Source organism: Schistocerca americana, chromosome 1 (genome assembly GCF_021461395.2).
Source record: "Schistocerca americana isolate TAMUIC-IGC-003095 chromosome 1, iqSchAmer2.1, whole genome shotgun sequence".
In the NCBI taxonomy this organism is placed as follows: Eukaryota; Metazoa; Arthropoda; class Insecta; order Orthoptera; family Acrididae; genus Schistocerca; species Schistocerca americana.
The window spans coordinates 635,570,121-635,583,193 of record NC_060119.1 but is presented as its reverse complement, the minus strand read 5'-3'; the positions used below and the strand labels follow the sequence as shown (position 1 = coordinate 635,583,193).

General features: G+C 43.1%; 1 protein-coding gene across 2 annotated transcripts in view; it reads left to right on the top strand.

Moving 5' to 3' along the window:
* LOC124607495 (toll-like receptor 2 type-2) overlaps positions 1 to 13,073 on the top strand; it is a 134,729-nt gene that overhangs the window by 61,086 nt on the left and 60,570 nt on the right. For both annotated transcript variants that reach the window (XM_047139887.1, XM_047139879.1), the window contains exon 8: positions 6,534 to 6,727. In XM_047139887.1, the coding sequence (XP_046995843.1) occupies positions 6,534 to 6,727 (194 nt within the window). The remainder of the gene's footprint in view (positions 1 to 6,533; positions 6,728 to 13,073) is intronic.

Here is a 13,073-nt window from a genome sequence, read left to right as displayed (position 1 = left end):
AGGACGACACACACACTCATGCCCGAGGGAGGACTCGAACCTCCGACACGGGGAGCCGCGCGGGCCGTAAGAAGACGCCCTAGACCGTGCGGCTACCACGCACGGCGGCAGTTTCTTATTTGAATGCAAATATCAGAACTATTACCATTAACGTAATGATGGGAACTTCATCATGAAGCTGACATACAAAGCTATAATTAATGAAAAATCAATTTTTTTTATTTTCTGTAAAAATGCATGCGGAAGATTTCAGGGCGTGCGCCTTGATTCCGTCAACGCAGTGCGTCGTCAGCTGGCAGAAACCTGGCAAACAATGGCCGCCTCCACTTCTGTACAAACAAATCAACTCACCAAGCACTTTGGACGAGAATTCGTTTTTGCACATAGGCCACTGTATCCTGTGTGGACTCTGCCTGGCCAGACAGGTAGAGCAGTACGCGTAGAATGTAGTGCACCTGCAGATGTGCCTGTCACTTCTAGAAAAGCCCATTGGTGGTAAAAAATAATAAAAAATAAACATAATTTCTTCACTTGTTGCAAACCCATAATATCCCTCATTTCACGAGGTATCGATGACCTTTAAAATAATACAGTAACCCATTAAAAATATTTTGAAGTTGCTTTGTGTCACAGTAGATGCAGAATTTTGTGTATTAACGACACGACAAAATACTCTCCATTCTTGGTGCAATCATTCCCCGAAATTCCGTTTAGAAATCTTAAACTGTTTATGAGATATGTGGATGTCATGAACAGTTAGTCTGACCACGCTGTTTGTGCATGGCGGTGGAAGTGTGTGCGCTACACACAATTCATTTTTTCTAGATTGGAGACGGATATAGATGCCTCCAGTTTAAAAAAATTCAGTACCTTAATTACATTTTGCACGCAGCAATAAACGATCTAATTTACACAGAGCACGAAATATAAAATCATAACGACTCATTTACTCCTATGCAAACTATGTGAATTTTGTGCAGTGGATTACTTAATTTCGAGATATCACAATAGCTATGACCATTATGAAAAAAAGAGCATTATACATTCCTTTGAGAAAAATTGCGAAGCAGTTTCCGTGCAATAGCCGTCATTACATTACTGTGGCCAGTTGTCCACCTGCTTCTCTACACAGTCGCCACTCCGACTTAGACACTGTCATAGCATTGTACCAACTTCCAAACATCCTCGTTGTAGAAGACAGCCGCCTGTGCTTTACGTCATTTCTTTACGTTTGTCTGCAGTTTGTTGTTTGTACCAACATAGACTCCAAGTGAACAGAAATGAACCTCAGAGGGAGCTAAGTCCAGGCTGCACGGTGGGTGATCAAACACTTGCATAGAAAACACTGCAGGCGCAAGCTCGTTGTCCCCCCTGGGTAGGGCTGTGAATTGTCATCAATAAGAAAATGCAAGACAGGCATGTTATGTGTTGTTGCATGAAATTAGGCGAAATTTCGCAGTGGTCACCCATAGCTGGCAGGAGGCACTATTGTTTCAAGAATCTGTACATACTCACTGTCTGCTCAGATCTGAAAAGAGTCAAGTGACGCTATCGAAGCGCATAAAACATGCTATATCCAACACATTTGTGCAAAGCGTTATCGGATTTTTACTGCTGTTTCCATTTGGCGACCTATCGGACCTTACTTTCTAAATAGCCCTCGTATAGGCCCCTATGCAATAGGTCTATATTGACAAGGAACAATGCTTCAGCTCTTGAAAAAAGTTATTTGGAAGTGTACTGGAGGTATGAATTAAAAAACGTCCTCAGTCACAACTTTTCGTTTTTTATTAAGTGCACGACGCATTTCGGACCCTGTAGGATCAGGTATAATTTGTCTTAATAAATGTTTTATTTTTTCTCTTGAATGAGGTGAAATGCATATTCCTGTCGCGAAAATGTTTGATGTTAGGTTATGAATTTCGTAAGTCAAACGCGGAAAATATGTGCGACATAGTGGAAAAGATGAACACAAAATCCAAGAAAAGTGTTTTTATCGTTTTAGCACCATCATACATGCTTTTATGCATCGTTTTCGCACATGTCACTTCATTCAAGAGGCATATTTGCATACACATGTTCGCAAACACTTCACCGATGTTTTTGTACATGGTGTGGTCAAAGATGAATTTATTCGTAGTGCTAAAGATGTAATTATTAGACAATTGACATATGTACGAAATAACTTTAGAATACGTCTTTAAAATTACTGAAATAACTGTGGCTTGCGAAATCTGTTGCTTCATTTGATTTATATTCTGGTTTTTTGATTTTGTGGAGGTATATCTCCAGCTGCTCTAACAGATAGAAGTGTGCATTGTTAGAAGAACTTGTACCGAAAACAACAGCGCTCTCCTTGGAGCTGAATCACGTGCAATATTTCAAAAGCGTGTGGATCCTTCTATACCTACATCTACACCTACATCTGCATCTACATTTATATTCTGCAAGTAACAGAGTGTGCTTTGTGTACTGTCACTTCCCCATTTTCATTTTCCTGTTCCAGTCGTGTAATGTTTGTGGGAAAAATTATTGCTGTTAAGCCTGCGAGTGGGCTCCAATAGCTCTGATATTATCTTCATGTTCTTCTTGGGAAATATACGTCGGGGGAGACAACATCTTGACTGACTCTTACAGGATGTATGCCCTTGGAACTTTAAAATCAGACTGCAGAACGTCTCTCTTGCATCATCTGACACTTTCGAACTTACTGCATGAACTTGTAGTGAAATGTGCTGTGCCGCACGAGGTAGCCGCACGGTCTTGGGCGCCTTCTCACGGGTCACGCGTCTCACCCCGTCGGAGGTTCGAGTCCTACCGCGGGCATGGTTGTGTGTGTTTGTCTATAGCGTAAGTTAGTTTAATTTGTGTGTAAACCTAGGAACCGATGACCTCAGTGGTTTGTTCCCATAGAACTTCACCACAAATATATATGTATGTATATATGTATATATATATGTATATATGTTTCCAAAGATGTACATTCATGGGCCCAGCCCTACATTGATACCGGTTAAAGTCGTTTTCCAATAGCTGTTATTGTTCCAGAGATATTTTGGGTGGACAAGGTAGCTGGGACTCCATATATATATATATATATATATATATATATATATATATATTGTTCCAGAGATATATATATATATATATATTGTTCCAAAGATATTTTGGGTGGATATCTCTGGAACAATAACAGCTATTGGAAAACGACTTTAACCGGTATCAATGTAGGGCTGGGCCCATGAATGTACATCTTTGGAAACATTCTTAAACGAAAGCATATGTATTTTTTAACACAAACATATGTTTTTTTAAATGGACCTCCTATATTTTTCTTCAGCAATCCATAGCATGACAAAGCACATACACAATGGTGTTGATTGCATCGCAATATTCCCATTACATCCCGAGATATTGAGACGCGAAGTTGACGCTTGAAACACCCGACATGTGCTGCTAGCGCACGTCCTGAGGCTCAGGCGTGAACCCCAGGCTGCCCGTAATCGCGATGTGATTGACATGTGTAATCACACTTCCATACTTATCAAGAGGTCCGAAACGAATAATACGGTCTGCTGCCATCCTGCATTAACGTCGTACATTCCAGCAGGTAGTTATCCCATAGGCTAGGGGTGATGCGGTTCTGTAACATATCTGTGTACCGCAACGTTAGTCACAAAGCTAACTTCGCTTATCGTTAATCCGTTACTAAAAAGGTAATGCCGTTCAACGTTAAAACTTTACTTTACTGTAGATCTAGCGCAAGTGACAGTTAATCATTCACTCGTAATAGTAAAATTCATGTTGATGGTTTTAGTGAAACGAGCAAGTGGACTAAAAGTTTTACCGTTGTTTATGTGAAAATGTTTTGATTTGGGAAGTTCAGGTAGGACATAGATGATGAATGTAAACATGTTTAACCAATTAGTTTTATTATCACGTAATTATCAATGTTATGTTTATCTAATGCGTTAAATGACAAATTGGTGCAAACAAATGTTTCTTAACACCACTGGGTAAAATGGCCCTTTGTAGAAAATTCCACTGTGATACCAGCACTACATACTAAACATAGCGTTCACATCTCATGCTCAATGTGATGCCCATTGGCTTGCATACATAGGGTCACTCTGCGGATGAAGGTTGCCCTACTTCGTGCTACTGTTTCCTCTTTGATGGCTGTACAAGCATCAATAATGCGTTGCTTCATGTCCTCTGGTGTTGTTGGTTCATGTTGGTAAACAGCATCCTTCACTGCTCCCCAAAGAAAATAATCCAGCGGTGTAAGGTCCGGAGATCGGGCAGGCCACCTAACTCGGCCACCTCGTCCAATCCACCTACCAGGGAACTTACGGTTCAGAAGTCGTCGTGCTCGTAAGGCTTTATGTGCAGGGCATCCGTCATGCTGATACCACATGACCATTCTCCGGTTCCAAGGTACGGTGTCCAAGAGAACAGGAAGATTGTGTCGTATAAATCTGGAGTATTGTCTGCCATTTTGGATGCCATTTATAAAGAAAGGTCCGATAATGGTATCTCCAATAATCCCACACGAAACATTAACTTTCCACGGACGTCGATGCTCTACCTGACGGAGCCATTTTGGATTGTCTGCAGACCAATAATGCATATTCCTCATATTGACAATTCCTTTGTTGGAGAATGATGCCTCGTCGGTAAAGAGAACATCTGCAAAAAAAATTGGATTAGTCAGAAGTTTTTGCTGAGCCCACCGACAAAATGTTACCCTATTGCGGAAGTCATTTCCATGAAGATCCTGGTGTAAATGAACATGGTAAGGATGAAATTTATGACGTTTAAGAATACGCTGTGCACTTGATTTCGACACACCAACTTCACGTTCAATTTGACGTGTGCTGATTTGAGGATTCACAGCTATGGTAGCGAGCACAGCAACTTCAGCACGTTCATCTGTGCTTGTTCTAGGACGATGTCGAGGTCTTGGATTTAAGCTTTCCATTTCACGTAGACGAGATGTGAGACGACCAAACATCCGGAGCGAAGGCGATGGCCTGTCAGGGAATCGTCTACTGTAGAGTCATTCTGCCTGAACAGCATTTCGTCCACCTACAACAGGGTACAGTACAGGTATGTAGAGTAGGGTAGAAAACAGACATATTAACTTAATAATCATAATGTTCGCTAACAGTACTATCAACAAACAAGCAATCTCATAACGTATTTCCCGTCAACGTACATTCTCCATAGATCAGCAGCATTTCTACCATATCTTCATGTGTGTACATCATACTGTACAGTATAAGTTCCACAACACAACGTTTATTCAGAATGTGTACTACCTCCGTGCCTTCACTAGATTACTCTGATGCACGACTACACTGGCCAGCGGTGTACTGCACGCCAAAGCAACAACAAATGGGATGCTCGGAGGGTGGTGGAGTACAGGAGCTTGCATGGGTCGCAAATCATAAACAAGGCGAAGTGGTAACTGTGGCAGTAGTGGGAACTACGTTGGACACATGACTAGGTAGAGCCAGGCCCTGCGCGACTGGCACAATGGGTCATATAACGCATTAGATAAAACTTATTTTGGGTGTGCAGGATAAATAAGACAACGTGACGGGTATACACCGATCTGTACTGGTTCATATTGTGTACATAGATACGTAAAACGTGCAAGAGGGAAACCATTATGTGCTTATGAGAGTTGATGGCAGCAGACCGTATTATTCGTTTCGGACCTCTTGATAAGTATGGAGGTGTGATTACACATGTCAATCACATCGCGATTACGGGCAGCATGGGGTTCACGCCTGAGCCTCAGGACGTGCGCTAGCAGCACATGTCAGGTGTTTCAAGCGTCAACTTCACGTCTAATTATCTCGGGATGTAATGGGAATATTGCGATGCAATCAACGCCATTGTGTATGTGCTTTGTCATGCTATGGATTGCTGAAGAAAAAAATATAGGAGGTCCATTTAAAAAAAAAACATAAGTTTGTGTTAAAAAACACATATGCTTTCGATTTAGAATGTTTCCAAATATGTACATTCATGGGCCCCAGCCCTACATTGATACCGGTGAAAGTCGTTTTCCAATAGCTGTTATTGTTCCAGGCTGACAAGAAATATCCATGTGTTGGTCCAACGAGTGCTTTACAAGCTTCTTCACTGAAGAACTAAATTTCCTTCCAATGAATCTGTCTGGCATCTACCTGCCTTCACTAAATTATATGTGGTCGTTCCACTTCGCATCGTTCTGTATGCACACCCGTACGTATTTTATTGAACATAATTGCTTCTTCTCGTGCAAATTTACATTTTATCACTGGTTCGACAGCTGTATTCGCTTTGTGAATTTTCGGTGTGGATGTACTTGAGTTGATCTCAATTGTTATTAATATTTTTTGTTATTGTATAAAAGCAGATCTGAAGTTTCTTGAAACAGTGACATGTTTCTTTGGGATCGCCGGATTTCGTGCCACTGTTAGTTTTACTACCATTAGCTTTGGCACTGCAGCAGAGAGCAGTAATTCCTGGGTTTGCAACAGGTTCGAGGCCACGAGATCGCCCTGGTGGGGAACCCTGGGGCGGCGCTGGGCCTGGAGTGGTCCGGCGGCTCGTACCCCAGCCCGCCCCTACTGGTGGACCTGGGGGAGGACCTGCTGCTGGACTGCGACCCCTGCTCCCCGGCCAGCCGCGTCGCCCTGCAGCTGCGCTGCTGGCTGCTCCGTCAGATGTCCAAGTGAGTCAGCCCCTCCCAGTCTTGGGACCTCATTCAGTGTGCGGCTTGTGTAGTACGCTGCCGCGAGCAGTGTTTCCTTTCGGGCACCGAGCTACAAGACAGCTACTACTGGAGTGGTGTGCAAGTTAGAAATCGAGAGCGTGATGCATTCGGTGGAGATGGAGACGGAGAGTACTTTCCGGCAGCTTCAGTGTGTACACTGTGTCCCACTGCAGATCTACACCAAAACAAAAATCAAGACTACTTATGCAAGAGGGTTTCACAAAGCGCAGGCTACAGACAGATGCGCTACAGAGGGTGGATAAAAATATGGTAGCATCACAAACACAGCACGCTACTTAACTAATAAGGTGTAGGAAACACTAACTAAACCAAAAATCAACCATAATTATTGAAAGTGCTCTGCTGACCACTGACTACTGACAGATGCGCTACAGCGGGTGGAGGAAAATATTATATATGACTATATGTTTCGATGGCTTCACTACAAAGCCTTTGATAACAGTTTGTACTTCAGATAAAATTTTACTTTTGGCATACGTCATTTCTTGGTCTCCAGACTGAAGAGCATGTTATATTTTTGTATTCAACAGACTACAGTTCGATAGTTTAACCTTTGAGAAGGATTCCTTCTTCTTGGTATGTGCTTGGCAGACAGAAATCTGCGAAGGTATACCACAGGCAAATTCAGTACACGGATATGCGTAGCAGCGTCACCCTACCTCTGTATTTGCTAACAGCGAAACACATTACCTCGGTTAATACGGTGTAGGAAAACGATTGGATTCCAATCCAGTTTCCATTTGTCTCGGAAAGGACAAGTACAGTTACTGTCTGGTTTTCAAGGGAATCTTACACCATTCTTCTTGCAAAATAACGACACATTCAGTCAGCGATGTCGGAGGTGGACAGTGATCATTACTCTCCAAAGTAGAAACAAGGGCTCAACAATATTGAGATGTGATTGTGCTGGCCAGAAGAGATACGACAATTCACAAAACAGTCCTGGATGATAAAAGCTATGTGGACAGGGGCCTATCATCTTAGAACACAGTGTTACTACTGGGGACCTGATGTTGCACCCTGGTATGCACCTGATCAGCTAAATGGTCGTATAAACCTTGGCAAAAATGCGTCCTTGCAGAGTAACTATGGACCTCTTGGAATAACACGATATAGTTGTCCAAATCATCACCGAATCCCCGCCATCTATCACGTTTTGGAAGTAAACTTGGCCAAAATATGTAAACACTGTGAAAAAAGACTCATCCGACCAAATAACTTTCTTCCGTCGCTCCAGAGCCCACGTTTTAGGACTGGCAACATGATTTTCTTTCACAGTTTTGTGTTCTTGAGTTCCAGCTTCCCCTGTAATTTCCTGCTTTTGGAGTTCCCTTCGTGTTGTTTTGGTGCTGCAAGGGCTCGCAGGGATCTTCGTCTATTGTCCTCTTATTCTTCGTTACAATCCTCTTCTGAGACCGTCACGATCACTCAACGCACACTTTCGACCGCATTGTGACTTAGCAGACAATGTTTTTCGGGTTTCTCCGCACGTGATATAAATCTGCGACACGACGCCTCTCGAAACACAGAGCACTACGGCTCCTTTTGTTGCGAAAGCACCCACAATTTTACCGCCTTCTTATTCACTTGTCTGCGACCTAATGGGCTCCCGACTTCACAAAACTACGTTGTGAAAACGACATATTTCCAACGCATTTAGGACATTGCCCAGGTGCCGTTCGTGGTCAAATACGACAGCGCAACCTGCAGGCTCAGCTAGCATTTGAATTTATGTTGAAGCGTACATTTGTCGCGGCGTATCCGTTTTTTTGTCCAACCGGTGTGACACTACTCACTGGCATGCCGCATGATGCAGTGCCCCGCGTTACTTCACTCCTCCCCAACACCTGCTCTCTTGAGTACCCAACTGTTTCATTTGCATTTACATCTACATACATACTCCGCAATCCCCATACGGTGCGTGACGGAGGGTACCTCGTACCACAACTAGCATCTTCTCTCTCTGTCCCACTCCCAAACAGAACGAGGGAAAAATGACTGCCTATATGTCTCTGTAATAGCCCTAATCTCTCTTATCTTATCTTTGTGGTCTTTCCGCGAAATATAAGTTGGCGGCAGTAAAATTGTACTGCAGTCAGCCTCAAATGCTGGTTCTCTAAATTTCCTCAGTAGCGATTCACGAAAAGAAAGCCTCCTTTCCTCCAGAGGCTCCCACCTGAATTCCTGAAGCATTGCCGTAGCACTAGCGTGATGATCAAACCTACCAGTAACAAATCTAGCAGCCCGCCTCTGAATTGCATCTTTGTCCTTCCTCAATCCGACCTGATAGGGATCCCAAACGCTCGAGCAGTACTCAAGAATAGGGCGTTTCAAGGCTGGTGTAGGCGATACTACGCATTCAGTGTAAAATCAGACATGAAACTCGTTGTTGGTGAATCTTCCGGGCTGTACAGAAGTGGTCCATGAAATTTTCTTATCCCTGGCGTTTCATTCATAGGTGCAGGGACGTCATCAGAAGTTCCCTTTGTTCGGACGCCTCAGACGTCGGACAGCGGCCTAAGTGCCGCGGACAGGGAACTTGGATCCTGGTTTCTTCTTTTCTCTAAAAGTAGTCCCCATGACTATATCTTTCGATGGCTTCACTACAAAGCCTTTGACAACAGCTTGTACTTCAGATAAAATTTTGCTTTCGGCATACGTCATTTCTTGGTCTCCCGACTGAAAAGCATGTTATATTTTTGTATTCAACGGACTACAGTTCGATAGTTTAACCTTTGAGAAGGATTCCTTTTTCTTGGTATGTGCTTGGCAGACAGAAATCTGCGAAGGTCTACCATACGCAAATTCAGTACACGGATATGCGTAGCAGCGTCGCCCTCCTGTTGTATTTGCTAACAGTAAATGTGCCAATGGGTGCCTGTGACATGGTAGCTAAAGTGCATATCCAGTGAATAGTACGGAAAGCAATAAGCGACTTTCGTATCTCACGTCCTTCCCGGATCCACACTGTGGTGGACCATACCGAGTCTCCCTTATGTAACGTTACGTCTGCAAATGTGAAAGTGCTTTGTGGCAAAGACGAGGCAGCTACAGCTGTGACATTGCGACTCTGCGAGTGAAAAAAAGTAATTCTGATGTAACTCAGCCGGAAAATGGAAGTGTGGTGATGGCATACAGTTCCCGCTCATCAGATTCTCAGTGAAGGTCGTAGCGTCCGACAGTGGAACACTTGTTTCTTTGACTAAATGCTCATGTTCATCGGTAGGAATTCACTTTGTTGAGTTGGAAGTAATATTCACCAATCTGCGAAATTCAACGTAAATTATTCGCTACAACATTTAAAACTGAGTTACAAATCATATTCTGCGTCTTTTACTAGAAGTAGAAAAATATTATTTTTTTCCCTCCTGTGTACGAACAATTACAACTGTACTTTGTCACTGCATCGGGAAACCCGTTCTTAAACCAAAACGTAACGCAGCACTTTAGCGGTACTGTAACTAAAATTAACGGTAACATTAATATAAGTTTCGTACATAGTTATTTTTTGCACAGTGAATCGAAGGTCATCTAGTCTTCGACTTTACTAAGGGAACAGGAGCACCACGTGAGTATCATTCCGTTTATCCTTCTCATCGCTGATAGGCCTACTCCAAATGGTAGACCCCATATACGGTACGTAGTGTGTAAAGCGGATCATTTAAAAAAGACGAAATAATTTATCCATGAAATGATAGATACGTGCACAAATTTGATTTCTCCAGAAAATGAAAGCAAAAAATAGATTACTTAATTTAACAAAATTAGCATAATTCATAACAGTGGTATTTACCAACAATAAAGCATCATGTAAATCGACGGTAACAAAAACGAAATCCCTGGCAACATAGCTCTAAGAAACACAGTGATCTACTAATGTTATACCTTACTTAATAAACAAAAGGCACGAGCACTGCAGTGTTCACGTCTGCACGGTCGGATCTGCTCCACACCTGCGATTCCTGCTGTCATCAAGGAATGTTGATCTGATGATATCTCGTAGAAGATCGAAACCAGTAATATAAAAAATAGAAATTAACTACTTAATGAGATGATGTCTGTGTCACGTTTGTAAGCTACATTTTTCCTAGACATTTGGGTCTGCAGCGTTGATAAATGAAAGTCGAATAACGAAATAGTTCTGAGTAATATAAAATAAATATGTGTAAAACAATAAGTTACATATATATTGTCGCAGAAGAAGCTGAGTAGCACAGTCGCCGTAGTGTAGTGGTTATGATACTAGACTGTTGCATGGGGGGTAGTGAGTTCAAAACTCACCTGAACTGTAAAATTTCTCTATTCTGTTCGAGTACATTCTAGAAGTACACACAAATGGCAAGAATCATTGTACTGGAATATTCCGTATGTTTTCTGGCTGGAGGCAGTTCGCTCCGCGCTCTTGTCTGCGCAAGTGCTGAATAACCCTTCGTTTAGTGTTCGTTATTCATCTAATTACATCTTCTTCTACGTGACATTATTTTGGTGGAGACGCTGGGTATGGGAACTTGTGATAGCGCACATAACGACGACACAGTGGCTCCCATCAGGCCACGACAGAGCCATCGTTTGCGTGGCGAGAAACCCGAATTCGAGCCATATTCAACAGATCGCAATCTCCCGGAGACAGAAGAAGAAGAGGACTTACGATGACAGCAACTGTGACACCATGAGACATCCTTCCGAGGTCTCTGGTGACGATGGCCAAGATCCAAACAAGTGGCTGAAGGTATATGAGCATATAGCCAAATTTAACAAATAGGATGACACCGCGTGTTTGGCTAACGTATTTTTCTACTTTGTGGGCACTGCCAAGCAATAGTATGAGAACAATAAAAAGAAGTTCACAAGCTGGGAAGTATTCCAGGCGGAACTGCGCAAGTATTTCAGCGACACACGACGACAGAAGTGCAAGGCTGAAGATAAAAATTAAAGTGCAGGACACAGCGCCTAGGAGAAACGGCAGCATCCTACATTTAAGACGTCTTGCAGCTGTGTAAAATAGTGGATCCTAGAATGAAGGAGGAAGATAAGGTTGCACATCTCATGAAGGGTGTTGTTGAGGACATGTATCAAGCCTTACTCCTGAAGAAGGTTTCGACAGCAATGACTTCTTAAAGGTTGCCAGTATATCGAGACAATGCATAAAAGAAGAATTACACGAAAGAAGTTTGAAAGGCTTCTAAACGTCGTATCGATGTCTTTGACGGAGGAAAAAACTGATTTCACAATTGTTCTTCCTCAGATAGCGAGAGAGGAAGTTCAAAACTGATTTCACAATTGTTCTTCGTCAGATAGTGAGAGAGGAAGTTCAGAAGGCACATGGATTGCACGGCGAGCAAAAAACAGAGACGCTTCAAGAGGTCATAAGAGAGGATTTGGAACAGGCATTGAACCCAATCTCTCGTCCTTCATTTCCCATTAAAAGAGTAAAAACTTCCAGACCCAGGCGGAGTTACGTTCCTACAATGCCGCATGATGAACCTGTTTGGGCACAAAGGAAGACTAATGTCTGGAGGACCCAGGATAACCGATCAATATGTTTCCACTGCGGACGACCGGAACATGTGGTGCGCAATTATCGAGAAAGGCGGCGGATATTTGATGACGCCCATCCAGAAGACAGCAGACCAGTCTTAGCCGACGCCAACTCCGGGGTGACGAAGATGAACAAGAAGATGTGGGTGCAGGACGACGAAGGTGACCATCTCCGCAAGCTAGCCTCTGGAGAGGACGCTCCCCAACAAGCCGATCAAGGTCTCCATCGCTGTTTATAAGCTCCAGCCGATCACCTAGCTGCCGCAATCTGGAAAACTAAAGGGTGCGACCTTCCTTGGAGGTGAGGCCGCCGAAGAGAAGAATGCTCCGCCGTTGATCACTGCAAAAATGATAGGAAACTACGTGGATATCTTCATGCATGGCCGACCAGCCCAAGCTCTTGTGGACTCTGGAGCGTCATATTCAGTCATTTCGGAGAAGTACCTTCGCCAGTTGCAGAAAACCATATTCGTCGACAACAAAACATATCTGCGGAAGGTGGCTAATGGGAAATATGTGAAACCTACAGGAAGAGGTGTCATTCGTGTGGGTATAAGTGGCCATACACAGCCCTTAGAATTCATCGCCTTACAAGGGTGTAGTCATGACGCCATTCTCGGGTGGGACTTTTTTAAAGCTTCTCTGGGAATTATAGATTGTTGTCACTCGAAGATTATGCTAGACGAGATGAGATACTGTGGACAGGAAGCTTAATAAGATAACTAAAAAGACGTTTACCCTCTTC